Source organism: Nematostella vectensis, chromosome 4 (assembly GCF_932526225.1).
Source record: "Nematostella vectensis chromosome 4, jaNemVect1.1, whole genome shotgun sequence".
In the NCBI taxonomy this organism is placed as follows: domain Eukaryota; kingdom Metazoa; phylum Cnidaria; class Anthozoa; order Actiniaria; family Edwardsiidae; genus Nematostella; species Nematostella vectensis.
The window spans coordinates 16,550,348-16,573,550 of record NC_064037.1 but is presented as its reverse complement, the minus strand read 5'-3'; the positions used below and the strand labels follow the sequence as shown (position 1 = coordinate 16,573,550).

The 23,203-nt window shown below is 41.7% G+C and overlaps 2 protein-coding genes, 1 long non-coding RNA gene and 2 pseudogenes across 3 annotated transcripts; 1 reads left to right on the top strand and 4 right to left on the bottom strand.

The window, feature by feature from the left end:
* Positions 1–2,019: 2,019 nt before the first annotated feature.
* LOC116619116 lies at positions 2,020–3,293 on the bottom strand. The gene is made up of 2 exons (XR_004296529.2): positions 2,694–3,293; positions 2,020–2,244 (listed from the first exon to the last, which is right to left on the bottom strand). It is a non-coding gene; the product is annotated as an uncharacterized LOC116619116 (long non-coding RNA).
* Positions 3,294–4,172: 879 nt separating this feature from the next.
* Positions 4,173–7,039, bottom strand: LOC116619144 (annotated as a pseudogene).
* Positions 7,040–10,418: 3,379 nt separating this feature from the next.
* On the top strand, positions 10,419–11,177 carry LOC125561899 (uncharacterized protein K02A2.6-like). Its single transcript, XM_048726699.1, has one exon. The coding sequence runs from the start codon at positions 10,419–10,421 to the stop codon at positions 11,175–11,177; it is 759 nt and encodes a 252-aa protein (XP_048582656.1).
* Positions 11,178–13,981: 2,804 nt separating this feature from the next.
* On the bottom strand, positions 13,982–18,617 carry LOC5513935 (ribonucleoside-diphosphate reductase subunit M2 B). The gene is made up of 6 exons (XM_048726539.1): positions 18,386–18,617; positions 17,960–18,172; positions 17,591–17,737; positions 17,124–17,362; positions 15,192–15,462; positions 13,982–14,383 (listed from the first exon to the last, which is right to left on the bottom strand). The coding sequence occupies exons 1-6, from the start codon at positions 18,515–18,517 to the stop codon at positions 14,231–14,233; spliced, it is 1,155 nt and encodes a 384-aa protein (XP_048582496.1). The 5' UTR covers positions 18,518–18,617; the 3' UTR covers positions 13,982–14,230.
* Positions 18,618–20,917: 2,300 nt separating this feature from the next.
* On the bottom strand, positions 20,918–22,722 carry LOC125561861 (annotated as a pseudogene).
* Positions 22,723–23,203: the final 481 nt, after the last annotated feature.

The window sequence follows — 23,203 nt, the reverse complement described above, 5'->3', positions numbered from 1 at the left end:
TTTCAAATTTCCCCCATCTTGAATTTGACCATTTTCAAATTTCCCCCATCTTGAATTTGACCATTTTCAAATTTCCCCCATCTTGAATTTGACCACTTTCAAATTTCCCCCATCTTGAATTTGACCATTTTCAAATTTCCCCCATCTTGAATTTGACCATTTTCAAATTTCCCCCATCTTGAGTTTGACCATTTTCAAATTTCCCCCATCTTGAGTTTGACCATTTTCAAATTTCCCCTATCTTGAATTTCACCACTTTCAAATTTCCCCCATCTTGAATTTGACCATTTTCAAATTTCCCCCATCTTGAGTTTGACCATTTTCAAATTTCCCCCATCTTGAGTTTCACCACTTTCAATTTTTCCCCCATCTTGAATTTGACCATTTTCAAATTTCCCCCATTTTGAATTTGACCATTTTCAAATTTCTCCCATCTTGAATTTGACCACTTTCAATTTTCCCCCATCTTGAATTTGACCATTTTCAAATTTTCCTCATCTTGAATTTGACCATTTTCAAATTTCCCCCATCTTGAATTTGACCATTTTCAAATTTCCCCCATCTTGAATTTCACCACTTTCAAATTTCCCCCATCTTGAATTTGACCATTTTCAAATTTCCCCCATCTTGAGTTTGACCATTTTCAAATTTCCCCCATCTTGAGTTTCACCACTTTCAATTTTCCCCCATCTTGAATTTGACCATTTTCAAATTTCCCCCATCTTGAATTTGACCATTTTCAAATTTCCCCCATCTTGAATTTGACCATTTTCAAATTTCCCCCATCTTGAATTTGACCACTTTCAAATTTCCCCCATCTTGAATTTGACCATTTTCAAATTTCCCCCATCTTGAATTTGACCATTTTCAAATTTCCCCCATCTTGAGTTTGACCATTTTCAAATTTCCCCCATCTTGAGTTTGACCATTTTCAAATTTCCCCTATCTTGAATTTCACCACTTTCAAATTTCCCCCATCTTGAATTTGACCATTTTCAAATTTCCCCCATCTTGAGTTTGACCATTTTCAAATTTCCCCCATCTTGAGTTTCACCACTTTCAATTTTTCCCCCATCTTGAATTTGACCATTTTCAAATTTCCCCCATTTTGAATTTGACCATTTTCAAATTTCTCCCATCTTGAATTTGACCACTTTCAATTTTCCCCCATCTTGAATTTGACCATTTTCAAATTTTCCTCATCTTGAATTTGACCATTTTCAAATTTCCCCCATCTTGAATTTGACCATTTTCAAATTTCCCCCATCTTGAATTTCACCACTTTCAAATTTCCCCCATCTTGAATTTGACCATTTTCAAATTTCCCCCATCTTGAGTTTGACCATTTTCAAATTTCCCCCATCTTGAGTTTCACCACTTTCAATTTTCCCCCATCTTGAATTTGACCATTTTCAAATTTCCCCCATTTTGAATTTGACCATTTTCAAATTTCTCCCATCTTGAATTTGACCACTTTCAATTTTCCCCCATCTTGAATTTGACCATTTTCAAATTTTCCTCATCTTGAATTTGATCATTTTCAAATTTCCCCCATCTTGAATTTGACCATTTTCAAATTTTTCCCATCTTTAATTTGACCATTTTCAAATTTCCCCCATCTTGAATTTGACCATTTTCAAATTTCCCCCATCTTGAATTTGACCATTTTCAAATTTTCCCAATCTTGAATTTGACCACTTTCAAATTTCCCCCATCTTGAATTTGACCATTTTCAAATTTCCCCCATCTTGAATTTGACCATTTTCAAATTTCCCCCATCTTGAATTTGACAATTTTCAAATTTCCCCAATCTCGAATTTGACCATTTTCAAATTTCCCCCATCTTGAATTTGACCATTTTCAAATTTCCTCCATCTTGAACTTGACCATTTTCAAATTTCCCCAGATACACTTTTTTTAAATAAGAACATCTAGCCTGAGATTTCACCAAATTTCAAGAACATTCTAGGAACATGTTGGGGCTGAGGTCAGAGCAGAAAGTTAGTTTTGTTTGTGATGTGTTCCAAAATGCAGAGTCGAATTGTGTTAATAATACCCTTACATATTGCTATTGATCATTTGTGTAATTCTCTTGCTAAAAATTCATTGGGTATTGTATCATAAAGTTCTTAGAGTGGTTTTCAAAATTCCATGCATTGCCATAGAAATTTTGAAGGGCTTCAACCCTGGTCTCTGTTAGTCTGTCTTGACCACATAGTGGCCGACCATCACCAAGTTTTTTTTCTGTGGAAAATGGATGAAGCAAAATATTTAGATCCCATCATGGAATATTAAAATAAAAATTTGGTTTTGGTCAACATATAAAAAATAAGATTCCATATGGCATTCCATATTAACAGGCTATGATATTTGAGCCTCTTGTTTTTGTCAACACACTTTTGAGTTTTGAAAAGGACACATGGCCATGATAAACAATATTGCATTTCATTGCCATAATTTGACTAGGGTAACTCCAGTGGAATCAATGCGTGACAGTTGAGCCTGCTTGAAAGAGTAACTAAGACCCCATAGGCTAAAGAACCTATAATACCTATAATACATATAATAGTATGCTTTGTATAGCCCCCCCTCAGCAGTTTCTAAATGTAGTTACTTATGAGACATGATATAGCATCCGCAATATACCAAATGCATGTGCTAAAGCTGTGTTTTGTTTTTAGGGGTGAAATTACCTTTGTACTCTTTTTGTAGTTTCCGTAAGGCTGTTCCCATCCGTTTCGTCACATGGTTGACACAGTCCTCCTTTTGGATATAGACCAAGGGTCCATAAGGCTGTTCCCATCCGTTTCGTTACATGGTTGACACAGTCCTCCTTTTGGATATAGACCAAGGGTCCATAAGGCTGTTCCCATCCGTTTCGTTACATGGTTGACACAGTCCTCCTTTTGGATATAGACCAAGGGTCCGTAAGGCTGTTCCCATCCGTTTCGTGACATGGTTGACACAGTCCTCCTTTTGGATATAGACCAAGGGTCCGTAAGGCTGTTCCCATCCGTTTCGTCACATGGTTGACACAGTCCTCCTTTTGGATATAGACCAAGGGTCCATAAGGTCGTTGTTTGCAGACCTCGCTGTAGCCCTGACTGACGCCATCCCCAATGTAAGGCACATGTCTAGGGAGCATCCAACTAACCTACAAGCACCTTCAGCTTCCATTGACTATGGGAAAATTAAAACAAAAGCAGGAAGTATTGCTATAAGACCATGTCAACAATGCATTTTTGTCAATTTTAGAGTCATAAATCCATATCAAAACCAGGCGCGTAACTCTATCCCTCCAATCGGAGCACTCCACCCCCACCGCCCTCCCCCCCCCCACCCACACACACACGCATATGCAAATAGTCCATGAGCCGAGAAGGTTTATTGTCACGATAGTTGATTGACAGTCTCTTGTAGTTTTACGTGACGTCACTTAGAATAGAGGGCACTCATGAAAGCATGGCTGACACAGCTCGGACCTTGTAAGCTACGTTGTTGTTTCTAATAAATATTACCTAGAAAATCAAGATAGTTATCGGTTTTATTTTGTGGTGAATAACGCTCATACTCATTTTTGTAAAGCTTATGTCATATTGTCTTAGAAAACGCCTGATAGCAGTTAGTTGGTGGCAGCTTTGTATAATTAGGGGGTAATATGCAAACGGCGGTCATGAGTTATTTATATGTGTGTTGCCGTCATGAGTGATTTATAGATAGTTGGGTGGTGCTTATTCTGCTCCAACATTATGGTATATAAGAAGAGCAACCATATCAGACCGGAAGTTAGATGTTATACTTACTTCAAATGTTGCATATTAAATATTTGTAGCGGTTTGCTTTTCGTGTTACATACTATGCTTCTAATAGATTATTAAAAATCATTTCCAAGTCACGCTTAGCACTTCACTTGAGTAATAAAACCATTCCTGGAATATTTTAGACCGGAAGTACCTCTAAGTTGAACCGGAAGTGGCGGCGTATTTCTTTTTAAAGCGATCAACAGCTATCAAAATGTGGACATTTTGTCAAATTGATGTATTTCTCATGCATTGGGCTTTTGTTCTGACAGGAAAATATTGTACTCACTAAGTACCAGCCGAAATTTCATTTAAATCTTAAATAGGCTTCAAATTTCAATCGGGAATAGATAGAATAGAAAATCGAAACTCTTCGCTAGCTAGTCTGATTTATTTTATGAATATGCAGATCGTGAAATATTCCTTGTTTAGCTATAGCTAGCTGAAACATCGCTGTGTTATACGGACTCAATCATCTTCATCGCCAGAGAACTCATCATCTTCATCCTCGTCAGACCAGTCATCTTCGTTACATGATGCCTGATTGTCACAGTCGATAAGCTTACACATGTCGCTGCACTTTAGGCCATTCGACAAGCAGGGACAACTGGGCAAGACACACTTCCTGGAACAGCTGCATGCGAGAAGTTCCAGGATCGCTTCTGGCGCAGGCCTGCCAACCATCCAGTCGATTGCAAGCTTTTGATTGCCATCTTCTGTTTCCATTCTCCAGCCTCTCCCCACAGGACTCGGGACCTTTGAAGTGTTCTTGGTGCAGCGTTTCCAGATGGCGGCCTGGTAGTTTGCTCACTCGATGTGCTTGCAAAGGGAATCTTTACATGGTGGAAGCTGGTGGCTCTCTATCTCGCCCCGTCTCGCGCAGAACATTTGATACCGTAGAGCTTTGATGTCTCTTTTTGTGGTCTTTGAAGAGTAGAGGGCACAAGTGAAAGCCTCAAGCCTACTTACTAACTCTTCTGCTACCTCCCATCGTTCCCCCAGCTCACAAAATACGTCTTAGAACTCTGGTCGAGATTTGATTAACTTGAGTCCTTGTATCTTCCCTCTCCCCGCAAATGCACTCACGGTGTCGCAACCTGTAAATGCGTGTAGCCCTATAAGGGCTTGGCAGACACCGTGTCCAGCAGATGCAGCCACCTTGTTGACATCTACCACTTTGGTGCGATTGCGTGTCCCCATCTTTATCAACAATCGGCTGTTAACATGTTTCGTAACAGCTAGTGCCATTATCAGGACATCTGTGTCATCTGAACAGATAAGTACAAATGGGTAGCCCTCTTGGGCAGCATGGAATGCATGCAGCAAAAGACGTCCATCTGCCTCCTCCTGCTCACACTTCAGTAAGGGGACTTCCTCAAAGACTCCATCTGCAATCTTGTAGCACTTTTCACCGAAATTGCTATATAGCACCTTGCCCTCTAGCCTTCTGGTGTTTGCTTCACTCTTCCATTCATGTACTAGAAAGGAGATGAGGCTCGTTTTGTTATTTTCATAGGCGAGGAAATTCCTCCACTGCCGTACAATCTGTTGGCTTGTAATACTGCCACAAAGCTGGTGTCCTGCAACCTCCCCTCTCAACAGCCTCTCACTGCTCTTGATTGAGAGCTCATTGTAAGAGTCAAACACGACTTCTATCCTGTTACTCATCGCGCCTTCTCGCAACGCCATCCCTAGGATGTTATTGGCAACCTGTCCAAATAATGATCGATCTCCGTTGATTATCTGTACAAGCGACATTCCGTCGATCACAGTACCTATATTCTCTTTCGGCACACTATCGTTGAACTGAACGTTATTCAGCAGTCCTGCTGCCAGTGCGGCCTTGTTGGTCTTCCTGAGAAGACCGTCAGGAGTGGAGAGTGCCCAAGGCAAGGGGCCGAGCGGATGGGTGAATACTTCATCCATGACTAGGTTCCTTGCCTGGGCCATCACTATTATTCTACCAAACAGTGATCGGTCGGTCTGCCTTTAGAATAACAGATTTATCGCCTGCCCTCACTTCTCTCTTCTTGCTCATGTTGGCGAATGTCTGTAGCTTGTTCTGTCTCACAGGGTCATGAAAATGTGTCACTGGAGGGTTCTTCTCTAATCTTTCTTCTTTGAAGTTCCGATAACATCGCTCCCCAACATCCAAGGCATTCTCAAGGTCAGCTGCTACAATTTCGGGTGCGACCTTCCCTGTTGAAACGCTCACAAGAGGGTGTTCCCCAGCAAATGGGTTGATCCAGCCTTCAAGGAGATCAACGACTTGTGAGACTGCTTTCTCGTCCTTCTTAATTCGTGAGCTTTGGAGGTCAGTGTGCTTTGATACTGTAATGGAAGTCACCATGAATCTCAGTTGTCTGAGGAAAACACTTCGGAACTCATCCGTCAAGTAGTGTCGCTGTATCGTCGCAGGCTTAAGCGAGAACCCAGTGGTCCCTCCAGACGTTTTCGTGTCCCTGTTGACAGTAACTTCAGTCGTTTGATCAACAGGAATGCGACCAAAGGGATTCGTGCTTCCGAGTTGCACAGAGAATCCGCCGGCCCTTACAGCTTCTTCTACTTCAGGGTGGTCCTCCTTCAGTCGTGTCATTTGGACAAAGTATGGCGTCAGATATCTGGCGTAGTTAACTCTGTCGTAGGCAAAGCACCACGGGATCAGATTCCTGATTGCCATTAGGTGTAGATTCCAGTTGCCTTCACGAGATGCACGGAGAAGTCCAAGAATGATGCCTTCTACAAAGTCGATGTAAGACATCCAATACGAGAGAGCACCATTTTCAAGACGGAGGTGATCAAGGAACTCTCTCCAAAGCAGCATTGTCGTCTCGGCTTGCTGGGTCTTGAGCATGCGGTCGAGAGAGTCGGGCTGTAACTCAGTTGAAGCCATCAACTGGTGGAAGGCTGTAACAGCAGCTTGCTGATGTGGCTGTGCTTCGTCCTCTGTCCACTTAACGAACTGCTCCCAAGCAAGTCTCATCAGCGCTTCAAAAATGATCTTGTGAGCCCTAATGGCGCGGTTATAATGTTTTCCGTCAATGACTCCGGCTATGGATCCTTCAGCTACGATGCATGACTCTATAAGTATGTCCTTCAGGCCACTGTAGTGTTCGAGTGGGTAGGCTGTGTAGCCGGGCGAGGCCTGGGTACGAGGTAAAAGTAAATCGCCATATTGGATTATGTACATGCGTAAACTGAGCGAGTAAAGCGTTGTGTTCACAATCATCCTGTGTAATCTTTTCCATCCAGAAGTTAGACACTACATATTGGCGACGTGGGTAAACAACGGAAGAGTGAGTAATGAATTTAGATGGTTTCACGCGGGCCCCGCTTCCCCCGGTGAATTTAGAAGCCTCGAATCTCGGCGATGAGTGGAAACAATGGCTAGAGTCGTTTCAGAACTACAGCATTGCTACAAAACTGAATAAAGAAGAGGATGTCGTGCAAAGAGCGACGTTACTACATTTAGCGGGTGTGAGAGTACAGAGATTGCTGACAGGATTACCAGGGGTTAAAACCAAGTGCGAAGATGTGATCAAGGTGGGCTGAGAGATACAAGTTTCGGAAGAGGGCTCAGGAACGTGGTGAGAGCCTGGACTTATTTGTCGCGGAACTGCGGGTGTTAGCGAACACGTGTGACTTTGGGGGAGCGGTGGAAGAACACATCCTAGGACAGGTGATTGAGAAATGTGCAGACAGCTATCTACGAGGAAAACTACTACAACAAGGTGACGAGTTGACATTGCACAAGGCTCAATCACTAGGAAGGGCAATAGAACAGGCCAAGAAAGACGCTGGACTACTCGGTGGACAGGAAAAGTCAACAACATTTGATGTGAATCAAGTGCAGAAGACTTCGACGCAGAAAAGGGAGAATAAGAAATGTTATCGATGTGGAAATACGGATCACATAGCAAATGATCTAAAGTGCAGAGCAAGGGCAGCTGAGGGCCATCGGTGCAAGAGAGTTGGACATTTTCAAAGGTGTTGTAGACAACCAATCAAGGATGCGAAGCAAGAAATGAAGGTTAACTCGGTTGAGCCGGACGTAGCTACAAATTGTGGACAGGAGGACATTGACCATGAGTTTGTGCATTTCACAAAAGAAAAAGGTGCTCAGAACCTTAGTGTTACAACTAAAATTAATGGTATTCCCATACAGATGATAGTTGATACTGGATGCTCCAGGACATTAGTTCCCAAGTCCTGGTATCAAGCGAAGACTGATGGAAAGCTACAACGTTCTAAAGTGAAGTTCTCAGCATTTGGAGGCGGAGAAATACGTTGCATTGGGACATTCATAGGGACAATCAACTATGAAGGCAAAGAGATCACAGAAGAAATCTTTGTGGTGGATGTGCAAGGGCCGCCACTGCTGGGAATGAGTGCGATAACTGGACTTAATTTGATGAAAGTTTACGCAGTGACAACCGGGGATAGTTCGAAAGCGGATAAACTTGTGGACGAATTCAGTGATGTGTTCAGTGAAGAACTGGGAGAATTTAAGGGCTATGAGTATAAAGTGCTAGTGAATGAAGACGTTCCACCAGTGGCACAGCGACAGCGAGCAGTACCGGCAATGCTGGAAACAAAGCTTAAGAAAGAAATGGAGCGGATGCTTCAGGACGGTGTGGTAGAAGAGGCAACTGGTGCATCGTGGGTGTCACCGATACATGTTGTCTACAAGGATAATGGTGAACTCAGGGTGTGTGTTGATTTGCGTGAAGTGAATAAGGCTGTGATCAGGGAAAGATTTCCAATTCCGCGGATACAACATGTATTGAGGCAGCTCAATGGAGCTCAAATGTTCACAACATTGGGCTTGCGCAAGGCATATTGGCAATTGAAGTTAGCAGAGGAGTCACGTGAGATCACCGCATTTATGGCTGCCGGCAAGGTGTATCGGTTTAAGAGACTGCCGTTCGGGCTAGCCTCGGCGCCTGAGGCATATCAGAAGATGATGAGTATCATCTGCGGAGGGTTACCAGGTGTGTTGACATATTTCGATGATGTTGTGATTTACAGAAAGACTGAGGCAGAACACTGGGACAATCTAAGGCGAGTGTTGAGTGTCTTTCAAGAGGCTGGTCTCAAACTCAATGCATCGAAGTGTATCATTGGAGTATCAGAGTTGAAGTTCTTGGGTCACGTCATCTCGGATGTGGGGGTGAAGCCAGATCCTGAAAAGGTGAAGGCTATCGTTGATGCTCCAACACCCAAGAATGTTGCAGAGCTGAGATCATTTCTTGGCAGTATTACGTATTTGTCGCAGTATGTCGACAATTTAGCAACTGTGATAGCACCTCTACGGAAGCTCACACAGAAGGGGGTAGCTTGGCACTGGTCACGACAGGAATCTGAAGCATATTCAGCAGTAAAGGAAATGCTTGTCCAGGCGCCATGTCTTGCCCATTACTCAATGGAAGCTGAAACAAAGTTAATAGTGGATGCAAGCCCATACGGTCTAGGGGCTGTGCTGATGCAGCGACATGGTCAGGAATTCAAGCCAGTGGCATATGCGTCACGTGGACTGACTGATGTTGAGAAGAGATACGCACAGATTGAACGGGAGGCGTTAGGAGTGCTGTTTGGATTGCAAAGGATGCATACGTATGTGTATGGACGTCACATCACAGTGGTGACGGATCATAAGCCATTGCTGGCTGTGTTTACTAAGGCATCACAATCCATTAGGCTGGAGCGCATTGCATTGAGAGCTCAGAACTATGACTTTGTGTTATCATATGAGCCAGGGGCAAGTAATGTTGCAGATTCCTCAATTTCTCAGATTTCTCAATTTCAACTCGTCTAATCAGGTCCTTTGTCTGCGGTGCCCACAGTTGTGTTGCGTATCCTAGGTGAGGACGTACTAGGGCGAGATACATCGATCTTCATCAATTGTTCCCAAGGTTCGCTCAGTCCGTCCTACTAGATCATCTGCAAACTCAAGCGCACCACAATTCTTCGCTCGTAAATGCAAAACTTCTGCTTTTCAAAAATCATATTTAAACCGTTGTACAAGAATATGGAACACTCTCACTAATTTGTTAAATAGTTCTAGCTACTCTGACCATGCTTCTTTCAAGCGCGCTTTATTAAATTACTACTTAAATGCTCTTTCGATAACTTACGATCCAGAGGATCCGCGCTCATGTAAATCTGTCTTCCTCACCTGCAATCGGGCACCGCAGACAAAGGACCTGATTAGACGAGTTGTGACAAGCCCATTTATGATTTTATAAAAGTATGACATGTCCAAATATTCGTGCCAATACGATAGTGGCAATAATTTAAGTTGAATAAGTCTTTCTTTGTATGTTTGGCTGCATCTAAATGGGAGTCCTAACATGTACTTGCTAGCTCGTCTTTGGATTCTTTATTTTATTTTTTTATTTTTTTATGGATGGTCTCGACTGCCGGCAAACCCCAGTTGTGGGCCATGTGACTTTATAGAAGAACATGTCTGTCACGTTGCATGTGATCTGGATTTGCTGACACTTCAAGAAATTGCGGAAGCTGGAAAGGAAGACAGCGAACTGCAGGATGTGGTGGAGTCCATAAATACGGGATGGACTACCTCCACAGTACAGTCAAAGAGATGGGCTCACATGAAGGATGAATTGTCATATGCGCAGGGAGTGTTGTGGCGTGGGCGCCGTGCTTACGTACCTCAGAAATTGCGTAGAAAGGCCCTTCATGTGGCTCATGCCGCACACCAAGGAATTGTCAGGTCGAAAGAGATTACGGGCAAGTCTGTTTTGGCATAACATGGATGGAGAGGTCGGGGAATTTTGTCGGAACTGCGAAACTTGCGTTCGCCTGCAACCATTGAGGAAGGATACACCTGTCCAATCAACCCCTCTTCCACAACGGTGCTGGGACAAGTGTGCCTTGGATCTGGTTGGTCCATTTCCAGGTCAGATTTACATTTTGACACTTGTGGATTATAAGAGTAAGTGGCCAGAGGCTGTAATCCTACACAGTGTGTCATCCAAGAGTATCATCAAAGCTCTGGTTGATATTTTCTCTCGATTTGGAAATTCAGAGGAAGTTGTGACTGATAATGGTAGTCAATTTATTTCGGGTGAATTTGAAGATTTTCTGAAATCGAAGGGCATTGCCCACTCACGTTCATCTCCCTATTATCCTAAGGCTAATGGCCAGGTTGAACGATTTCATAGATACCTAGGACATGGACTGAGAGCCGCAGAAATAGATGGAATATCATGGATGGATGCACTGCCAGGCATCTTACAGGTTTATCGAGCGACTCCCCATGCCAGGACAGGTGTCACGCCAGCAAAGTTGTTGTTAAACCGGGAGATTGTGACAAATCTTCCTTGTGTCCAGGACACAGAGACGGTGAATCTTTAGGAACGGTATGGACAATATCAGCAAAAGATGCGTGATTATGCTGACAATAGAAGGGGTGCTATACCACATGACTTGTCTGTGGGTGACATCGTGTTTGTGGCAAATATGAACAGATCAAAACTTGATCCAAGGTATCTGGGAGATCGACATGTGATCTTAAGACAGAAGGGGGATGGAGCCTTTGATGTTGTCAATGTCAACTCAGGCAAACTCTCTGTTAGGAATGCAAAGTACCTGAGGAAAGCACCAACACATCAGGTAAATCTGCCCGAGCTGTTGACAGACAATGGTGCTGTTGCACAACAATCAGTGACCCCAGAGGGTCTAGAAAACCACGACTTATTAACGGGAGACTCTGGGAGGGAGGTCTCAACGGAGAAGGCTGTGCAGTCTGAGAGAGAAGTTGACCCTCAGCCAATAACGGAACTGAAATGTCGGCGTTCCACTAGGGAACCAAAACCAAACGTTATTCAGAATATTATTATTATTATTAGAACTTGGACACTTAGCAGTCAGTTAACTGATGTGTCATTTGCGTTTTTGTTTTGGAGGGATGTAGTGTTCGAGTGGGTAGGCTGTGTAGCCGGGCGAGGCCTGGGTACGAGGTAAAAGTAAACCGCCATATTGGATTATGTACATGCGGAAACTAAGCGAGTAAAGCGTTGTGTTGACAATCATCCTGTGTAATCTTTTCCATCCGGAAGTTAGACACTACAGCCACCATCTCCGAAACGCTTGCCGATTATAGCCAATCCGTTACAAATCGTGTGAAACACACCCATGCGCAGAACAATGTTCGAAAACTGCTCTTCCTTCCATGCAATTTCTGATGCTCAAGCATAAAGGGCTTGATCCATAGTAACAATGATGGACTTGAGGCAGAGTTTCTTCCGAATCTCTTCCCACTGCAATAGTATTTCGAAGACTGTGGACATGTCTGTCGCTGGACCATTGATTGTAGGGAGGTACTACACAACATCTTCTCTTGGGGTCTCTTGGTCTCTTGTTAAGATGTTGAATCCTGTCCATCCTGGGATCGTCTGGTGTTCGGGGTCAATTCTTCTCATAAGAATCCACAGCAGGTTCTTGATTCGGGAGTTTCTCGCAGCAGCATCTGCAGATGGAATGTAGTCATTGCTTGTCGGGAGTGGGTGTGGGCCAACACGGGACCCAGAAACGTACAGTGTCGGCTCTCGGTGATTATCTGAACTCAGTGCCCTTTGTTTGGACCTCTTAGTTGCTGCTAGTTTTTTGGGTAGGGGATCTGGACCAAAAACTCTAGGTTGAATTGCTATCCCATTAGCACGATGAGATGTCCCTGCTTCAGTGAGTGTCTCTTCAAGTCGGTCAATGTTGTCCCAAGCAAGATAAGTAAACACGTGTGGCTTGAGGGAAGCTGGAAGAACCACCCTTTCATTTTCAGCAGTGCGGTGTCGTTCTCTTCCAACTGAGTGTAAGAAATGCCATGTCCAAACTTGTTCAAGATTCGGATGAGCTCAGTGTTACCAGTTAGAGTCTTGACGGCATTTGGTAGTAGGACCTGCTTGGGTGGCTTACAGCGGCCACGTGTTCCCGCATATACAAAATCTTGGCCGAAAGACTGGACAAGGGTCCAGTACGACAACGACCGCGCCGAGTGAGTTTTCCCTGCAACGGTGGTGGCGCGACAGTTCACGACTGCTCGAAGTTTGAATTTCCGAGCAGTGCCTCGTTCCTAGAGCCCCTCGGTTAGAAAGTGCACACGATCTGTTGTCACAGATGGTGAATTCGATAGTCGACGGTAAAAAGTGTAAAAAATACGAGTGAAATTCGCAAATCTGTGACATGAGACTCGGTTCGATTGAAAGCTAAGGTATGTTTTCAAAGTGTTTTTGTGCAGGATTGGCGGCTGTTGATTTTTGCGAGTTTTATCGGGCCTCGAAGTGGTTGTGTGGTGGCCGTTAGCCGATGGAGTCCCCGGCCTTTCCTATTTTTATACAGAGAGAGAAACACAATTCTTGGCGGGCTTCAAACTCGCTCTACTGACATTCTATCGGCAAAATTGAAATAAAAGAAGACTCAAACTCAATATTACATGGTCTAAAGTTTTATTTTTCACGATAAAGTATTTTTTGGCTAACATAAATTCCCCCATACATTCCTTTATAAACCACTGACAGTAGCCTTGGGCTGCCTGTGATAAAACGTGCTGGAGGAATGTCGATAATAATACTGATGCGCTTGTATGCTAATTAGAGGGAAAAGCCGTAAACCTAAGTTCCCCTGATGTTGATCGCGGGACTTTGAGCTAAGTAAACAGGATTATGGGATTATTGACGCCTTCGAAAATAACGCAAAACTCGTTCGAATTCGGTTTTTCTTAATTATCTTGAGAAGTATTTAAGATTTAGGTGTTATTTTTTTGCTAACATCTAGAGTAAGCCTTGCGTCATCGAATGGCATAATAAAAAAATTTCACCCAAAATGAAGCCATTTGGGTCTACGGTATCGTTAAGTGTAATAGTCAAGCCAGAACAAAGACATTACCGTGTATTAGTACTACTGTAAATAAACTAAAAAGTATTTCACGTGTTTTTGGAAACCACTCTAAGAACATCTTTAGCCTTAAATTGCACTTTAAAAAATATGACCTAAAAATTGTGAAAAGGGCTGGCAGGAACCATGATAAAAAGCTCACACATTACTGCACATCATCAAGTTAGCTTTAGGCAAATACAGTGTACTTTTTAGGTCAGGTAGAATAGTGTTTTTTTTTTAAATTGGCTTGTAGGGAGGTAGACTTTAATACTAGGAGAAGAAAAGTATAATAGCTAAAATTGGTTTAATAAAAATAATATAACACTAACTAAATAATTAGTTTTTACATATGTTAAACTATTTACATTAAGAAGAGCATGAAAGAACAGCTGAAAATGTATATACAAGAAGTGAAGAAAGATTATTACAAAAGTCCTCTGTGATATCCAATAAATAGATAATTCATTTGCAAAGGGTGTGAAAATGGATAAAAATATATTCATATTCCTTTAGTTGATCAATTCTTGTATGCAATTCTAAAATTTATCCTCCAAACTAAACTTATGTGAGTCTTTCTCACTCATGACACCACTTTTCTGGTACTCCCCAACACGTTTCTCAAAGAAGTTTGTCTTTCCCTCTAGAGAGATATTCTCCATGAAGTCAAAGGGGTTCTCAACATTGTAGACCTAAACACACAATACAAAGATAATTATGATTAGATGTACAAAGCAAGATGCAGCAACAAATACATAATGCTATTATTCAACGATATTCTAGTTTATCATTGCTTTTCTCAGGCCGTTTCCTGATAGCAGAGTCCTCTTTTCTCTGTATTTCGCTGGGCTGGAGTTCGCGAGGAAAAGATACCTCTGCCATGGGTCGCAAGTTCGTTTGATCAAACCGCCGTCCACGATCGTGGACGGGAGATCCAGAACGCATGCTCCGTTCATTAATTACTGGCCACTATTTGAGCCCACAACGACTAGCGCATGCGTGAAGCGTATATCTGCTGCGGGATAATAAGCCCGCATTCGAAACGGCGTCCTCCGTAGAAATATCACGCGACGAATTATAAAAGTAGCCATTCAATGCCTTATCTTCATTCAGAATTTTCTCTCTTTTGACTAACGAGTCAATCTTCCGTATACAGGTTTTGCGTTTGCTGTTAAATCTTTTCAGTGACGTTTTAGGTGATTGATATTGAACAGTTGTTTTCTTTTTTCGAAGAGGAAAACTAACTGGAGTTTGATTCATAATTTGCGACTAAACCCATGCAAAGCATATTAGCATATTGACAGCTTTCGCGCGATGTACGGGTTTTGACACGTCAAGCTTGGTCGTTTAGAAACGCACACGCATGCGCAACGAAAACAGTTTCGACCCATGGCAGAGGTCTCTTTTCCTCGCGAAAGCAAGCACAGCGAAATACAGAGAAAAGAGGCCTCTGCTAGCAGGGAACTCAGGCCGCTGAGACCCTCAAAATGTACAATGTACCTTTTGGCAATTGAGAGCAACCAGTAGTCTATCTGCAACAAACTCAATATACTGTCTCATCAAGGCACAGTTCATGCCAATCAGCTTGACAGGAAGAGCAGATGTGAGGAACTCCTGCTCGATGACAACAGCATCCTTGATGATTCCTCTAACAGTCTCCTCATTAGGCTTATTAACTAGGTACTTGTACATCAAGCAGGCAAAGTCGCAATGGAGGCCTTCATCTCTGCTGATAAGCTCATTTGAGAATGTCAGACCTGGCATAAGTCCCCTAAAGGATAGACAAGGAAAGAAAAAATTGAGAATTACAAAGGAATAGAGGGGTTTAAGTGTCATTTAGAACATTAATTGAGCCACAATGAATTATACACTCATATCATTCAAGCTAGCAACACAAGAAATAAAAACTGTTCTAAAATGCTGGCTACATCAACAAGGCTACCAAATGGTAACGGGTTAAAACTGCATTGTCACAAGCTCACTTCTGGTTGATTACAAACCAATCTCCAATGAATTAACGGAAAACACAAAATATTTTAAAATATTGAAAGCAGTGTATCTATTGGAAATTTCTTTGAGGATGTGATTGATAATTTCAAGTTTGAAACGCTTCGCCTCGATGGCCGCGTTTTTCAATTCTTCGTCAAGAAGCTCTTTCGCAGCGTTTTTGAGGGCATCTGTGTGCGATGCCCACGGAGCTTTTCCAATCGTACCTTGGAGGTTTAAGACACTCGTAAGCTTCTGCGCAGCTGAATAACCCCTTCCAATCATTCGCAACCCAAGCACCTCCCACCATTACAACACTCGTTCGAACATTTCAGGAACCACTTAGAAGCAAGTCCTTGTGTCTCTTCTTCTTCAAATCTAATCTTGGACACATGTGGCGTGTTCATGCAGTTCATCGTTTAAGATCGTGCGATCCACAACGGTCCACAAGGAATCGTCGTCAATGCCTTTCTCTTTTTCGGACACGCTGTTCGAACTTTCTCCAGCGCTTGAATAGTTCACTCCTTTTAGTTTGAGATCGCTTGTTGAAGGTTGTGGCTGGTCGAACCACGAACCCTTGTCACTTTCAGCGAGGCGATTCCGGTTCTTGCTCATCAAACTCTCTGCGATTTTTCTCTTTTTTGGGCTTTCTTCCTCGGTTAGCCTTCTTCGAAGGAAGCCAAGGATTCTTACTAAATCTTGGGATAGTTTACAACTACGCAAAATTTAGTCTAAACGCTGATAAAGTTGATATAAATACGGATAATCTCGGATAAAACGTGCTGGAGGAATGTCGATAATAATACTGACGCGCTTGTATGCTAATTAGAGGGAAAAGCCGTAAAACTAAGTTCCCCTGATGTTGATCGCGGGACTTTGAGCTAAATAAACAGGATTATGGGATTATTGACGCCTTCGAAAATAACGCAACAGTCGTTCGAATTCAAGTTTTCTTGAATATCTTGTGGAGTATTTGAGATTTAGGTGTTATTTTTTTGCTAACATCTAGAGTAAGCCTTGCGTCATCGAATGGCATAATAAAAAAAATTCACCCAAAATGAAGCCATTTGGGCCTACGGTATCGATAAGTGTAATAGTCAAGCCAGAACAAAAGAGAACAAAGACATTACCGTGTATTAGTACTACTGTAAATAAACTAAAAATATTTCACGTGTTTTTGGAAACCACTCTAAGAATATCTTTAGCCTTGAATTGCTCTTTGAAAAATACGACCTAAAAATTGTGAAAAGGGCTGGCAGGAACCATGATAAAAAGCTCACACATTACTGCACATCATCAAGTTAGCTTTTGGCAATTACAGTGTACTTTTTAGGTCAGGTAGAATAGTATTTTTTTTCAAATTGGCTTGTAGGGAGGTAGACTTCAATAATACTTGGAGAAGAAAAGTATAACTATGGTTGCATTTTTAAAAACAGGACTCCTCACCTCTTCTTCAGCCAGAAAATGGCAGCAAAGGACCCAGAAAAGAAGATGCCCTCTACGGCAGCAAAGGCGATAATCCTCTCGCCAAATGATGCTCTCTGGGGGTTGATCCAGCTCAGAGCCCAGTGCGCCTTCTTCATGACACAAGGCATTGTCTCAATAGCATTGAACAGATTGACTTTTTCCGCCTTGTCTTTGATCAGGCTCTCTATCAGAAGGCTGTACATCTCAGAGTGGATGTTCTGCAACAATGAGAACTTAAAGCCCTTGCTTCACACAATAAAAAATACTTAAGGAGTTAACAAAATTGTCCAGTAGAGCTTGCATAAACATGACAAGTACGGACAAATAACCATACAAATCCTTTAGATGAACTTTATAGAAATCTTTAAAAGGGACTGTGGTATTATAAATGTAAGTTTTACGGCAGTTTTTTTCCACTAATCCATAGAGGCAGACAGACCTCATACCTCAATAGCAATCTGGAAGCCGTAGAAGCACCTGGCCTCAGGAATCTGTACTTCTTGACAGAAGCACTCTACAAGATTTTCATTGACGATGCCATCGCTGGCCGCAAAGAATGCCAATACATGCGACACAAACATACGCTCATGATCCTAGGAAAGTGAACAAAAAATGTGGTAAGTAAAGACAAAGGAGGTATACCAAGTTAATGCACCTAGCAAAATAAGCAATTCTATAAGTAACAAAGGCAGGGATCTTATTTTCTTAATGGTTAAAGTAAAATACCTGATTAATCAAAAAGAAATCTTGGGATCGAAATTAGGGTAGCAGTTTCTCAAACTACTCTGAGGAATTATAAACACATTCAAACATACATTGAGTTTGGCAAAGTCATGCGAGTCTTTGGAGAGATCTACTTCCTCTGCAGTCCAGAAAGAGGCCTCGGCTTTCTTGTACATCTGCCAGATCTCGGTGTATTGAATAGGAAGGATCACAAATCGATGAGGGTTTTCCCGGAGAAGGGGTTCGTCCTCTGTGTTGAATCGAGACTTCGCACGGCTTTTCTTAGGGGGACTTCGGTCCGATACCTAGAAAAAAAAAATCAAACAGTTCAATTAAGTCAAGATCGTTTGCCTCAACATTCGCGCGCCAGAATTTACGAGCGGGAAAACCTCGATAAATTTTAAGAAATTACATATCTAAGTAATCTAAAACGCAGACTTGCTTTACAGAAGTTAGTGGAAATACTTTCTGGCGTATAGAAGTAAAACCTCGCTGGAATTTCTCGCCGTTTTACATACCATTTGAACTGTATTCTCTTCTTTGTAACTCGTGGTTATGGTGGCGGATTTTTCGTTGTCGGTTGTGACTTTCTTCAGCGCATTATTGACTTGGTTGAGGTCGTTCACTGTGTAGTTATCTAGGCCGAGCATGGTGAAGGAGTTAAAAATTTCGAGGTAAAACGATAGCGAAGAGTAGAACACGTAGGAGCTTCTGGAGGTTGTGATTCGAAAGACGCCAAACGGAAAGATTAAATTCGCGCGGTCGAACAAAACCAACCAATCACAGCGCGAAAAGGTAAGTTTACTTGACTCTGATTGGTCAGATTTATTTCGCGGGAATTTTCGTATCAGCGTTGGATTGTGTTTGTTGTTCCAGAGCATTGCGCATGGGCCCACATGTCCATATAAGGCAGACAAAGGGGTTTTCGCGGCAAAATTTGAAAAGTTTCGGCGCGAAAACAGAATTGACCTTTGGATCCGATCACCAACATCACACGTTAACGGCAAAATGGTCTCCCTTGTGGGGGTATAGTCTATAGAAAGGGTGTTTGGAGACAAAATGAGGTCCACTCTTCCGGTTTATGGCCATATGTCTCCCCTATCAAAAAAAAATTGTGATGTTTTGTACTCGAAGCAAAAGTATAAGTACGGATTTTTATTGAAATAAATATCCCGTTTTCTTTTTACGGACCCGATTTTCAGACTGTGGTCTGGCCGTGTAGAGGGAAATTTTATCAATGTGTAACCGTCGAAACTTGACATTTACCGTGCGGTTACTAAAAATGTAGAAACAAATGCAATACTGAAAGCAAAACTATCAGGTTCTGACACCAGCCAAAAAGTAGGCAAAAATAGATGGAATGAAACGAAAACGATCGAGCGAAAGGCAACGTGAGAACGAATACATGATGCAAGGCATGGACCTAAAAGGATTTATTAACAAATTAAATAATAACTTTTAAGTGATAACAAACATAGTCAAATCACGAGAAAGGTAACCTAAACCAAAGGCTAGTTTTAAAAAATAAAGTACTTACAACCGGTAAATCAAACTGAACACAACTGGCATGACAGGCCCGTATGGACAGCGCTCTTAGCTTGTAGCTTATCTCTGCTGAATGTCTTCCCTGAGCAACTGCATATCTCGCTCCCGCATCACGCCGCGCAAGCAATGCGCCTACTTTGCTCAACGGTACTAAAAAAAAACTAACAGATACTGTAAAAACAGCCGCTTGTGGACGCGCATTTTTCTAGGGACTACGGAGCCCGGGAAGGGACATTTGAAAAACCTACTGCAATTTTATTCCGTGCGGTATACTTTTCGCGTCGTGAGGACTAGTTTTCAATTTTGCGTGTCTTTTTATTTTTTTTCGTGAGTTTAATTTTTTTTCTTGAGTTTTAATTTCTTTTCGTGAGTTTTATTTTTTTTCGTGAGTTTTTTTTTTCGTGAGTTTTAATTATTTTTCATGAGTTTTATTTTTTTCGTGAGTTTCATTTTTTTTTCGTGAGTTTTATTTTTTCCGTGAGTTTGTGAGCGGTTGTGAAAAGATAGAACCTGCGTGAGGAAATGTTAGATTTTTATGTTTCTCATTTAGATGTTGCATTCGTCGTACATGATTGGTGGCTCATTTCCGAGAAACTGACTACGCGCCAGTATTCGAAAAGAAAGAGGTCTAGTGATAAACAGAAAACCATATGTACGGGATTCTCGAAAGCCAATTTGACATTAATGAAAGATGTTGCGGGGATGCCTTTGTCGATGAAGCAGTGACAAATCATTTGGTTACCTCAAAGAACATCGTAATCGTGACCACGCGCTACAGTTATGGAAGTATAACCATGTTACAGTTGGAAGGATACATATGTTTTTTACTCACGGTCCATAAGTTGTTGTGTTGAGAACGCCATAGTGGGTCTTTGATTGTCGATAAACGAGGGCATTCTTATTGCCTGAACTATGTTTCAGTATATCATTTATGAAAAATACTAACCAGTTGAATTTAAGGTGGCCCGTGGGTAATTATTTCAGAAATGCAGCTTTGAAATAATTATCCGCGGGCCACTTTAAGGTAAGAACACTGTATCAAAAAAACGCTTTTCCTGGTACGTAGCGTTCTTCAATGTTTTGTTTTCTGAAAGATATGCAGCATTATTTTGTATGTTTGTGAGGTAAATAAAATCATAGCATACTTCCAAATTTAGTCGGATTTCTTGTGAGAGTGTTAACACTTTATTTTCATTTGCATGAATATTAAAAATCAGCAAGCGTGTGGGCCTACAAGGTATTGTTCTGGATTGAATCGTAATTAGAAAGTTTCACGTTCGCCGTCTGAATTCTTTATGAGCGCAATTAGGAGAGAGGCTAAGGGAAAAGGTAAAAAGAGGTACCCTCAGGCTAGACCCAAGTCAGGGAGGGGTGGGGGGGGGGGGGGGGGGGGTTGACAGCAGCCTACCACCTAGAATTAGAAAAAATATATTAAAAATTCAAATACAAATTTTGAATATTTTGAATAGCTCTTAGTTATAAAACTAAATTCGACGAGAACCACATCAAACAATTCCCATCATTTTATCTAATGCTCTCAGATTTTACACAGCACTTTTAGAAAAAAAAGTAAGGTGTTCAAAATCAGAGGGGGTGTGGGGTATCAGACGGTGACCGTCACCTCCTTCATCCAAATTGCAAGTGTTTTAATCTGCTCCCTAATATGCTTCGTTCCGCACAAGAATTTTAAGAAACAAACGCTGCGTTTCCATGTGGTAACAACATTTATTTTAGTAAGAATAAAATCGCGTTAAGCTTGTCTTACATTTTTCCTAACACAATCAGAACCACGTGTAAAAACTTTTGGGTTCAACTGGAACGCAAATACCGACAAAATGTAATGGAGTATCTTCTATCAGTAAAACGATGTGGCCTACTTAAGTGAAGAAAGTAAGAATAGTCTATTTCCATAGGTTGCGGTAACAATGTACAACAAATTACTCGCGTCTGTGCGGAATGATTTAAACTGGAAAACAGCAGAAAGTGACATTATTCTTTCAATCTCGTGGATAAGAGTAAGATACAAAGCTCGTGCATCATTGCCATTTTCTTGCATTCTTAATCCTTCTTCCCTCATGTTCAGCAAGTTCAGTAAAGTCGGGTGATGAATTTTGGGGCATTGGCAGCAAAGTTCTCTGGCAACATCTAAATCATCGGCGTCAACATTAAACCTGCATTCTTGACCTCCCGTCATCTAGGAATAGTGGTAAAGAAAGCAGGGTCGACCAGGAGGGGAACTGTTGCTTCTTGTTGAGGGTCGAATACGATGGATATTCCACCGTCTTGCTACACTTTGAAGTTCGCGTTGGAGCACTCCCATGTAACAAAACTTTAGACACTGCGTGTACAGCATCCGCGTCACAAAAAAGACCCCTGTCTCTTAAATCCTTGAAATGTTGTATCCACCACTCAGATGAGCCCTTTCTTAATTGTCCCCACCACGCCCCGATCCTCTGATTAGAAACCGATCGTCCATAAAGGAAACTTTTTCTCCTGACTAACTATCTTCGGCCTCATCCCGTAAAAAGCGCTGAATAGCAGCTACTCTGCCATTCTCAGTACCCATATCTCCACGGACAATTCTTGTCGTCCCTCCTACACTTTCAACACAGTCAAGAAAATAACTTGCTACGACACCCGGATGGTTATTCGTACGTCCAACTTCTAGCCAAAAGATTCTTCTCGAGTAACCGTCGATGCAGCCATGTATACAAAATCCGTAAGGTTTAAGCTTATCGTAACCATCCAGGTGCCAAATGAAGTTCGCCCCTTTAGCATGATACTGCCGTCGTCTTAGTCTGTTTCTCGAGCGTCTCTCCACGCCATCCGGATCTAATATGAGTAATGCGTTCCTCACAAATTCTTTGCTAACAGACAGTTGATGGTCAACTATTAGTTTCTGCCACATAGTTCGGTACCCGACAATGCTACCGCTTCCTTTAAGCTCGTCATCAATTGTTTTGATTTTGTCATCGAAGTCACTGAAACGCCGTCTTCCGAGGCTTTGCTTTGCTAAAATTATTTTAATCTGTCTTTCGCTAAGCTGAATTCCATGGTCAAACAGCAAACAACTAGAAAGCTCCTTGCAGCTGAAGCCTATATGAAAATATCCCTTTATAAAACCGTCGCGGAGATTTCTCAGTGCAGCAGCCATGTTGCGCGTTTACGTCTATATAATGCTTTTTTCCACCTATCACCTGGCCCACCACGTGACCTACAACAGAAACTCGCTAAAAAATTAAAACTTATCAAAAATATTTAAACTCACAAAAAAAACTCACGAAAAAAAATTAACTCACGAAAAAAATAAAACTCACGAAAAAAAATGAAATTCAGGAAAAAAAAATAACGAAAAATAATTAAAACTCACGAAAAAAAACTCACGAAAAAAAAATAAAACTCACGAAAAAAAAATTAAAACTCACGAAAAAAAATTGAACTCACGAAAAAAAAAGACACGCAAAATAGAAAACTAGTCCTCACGACGCGAAAAGTATACCGCACGAAATAAAATTGCAGTAGGTTTTTCAAATATCCCTTCGCGGGTTCCGTAAGGGACGCTAACATTTACTACCGTTCAAATTACTCAGCGTCCATTGTCCTGTCAAATTTAGAAACTAATCTTCCTGGGAAATGGTAAAGGACGCTAAACTTAAGTCAATTATCACTATCAAGCTATTGATACTAATCTAAAGGAATTTGAAACATGTTGAAAGTAAATTCTTAAACATGTACGGATCGAATTAGGATTACGTTTGAGAAACAATCCGTAAAATACGTAAAACAATTAT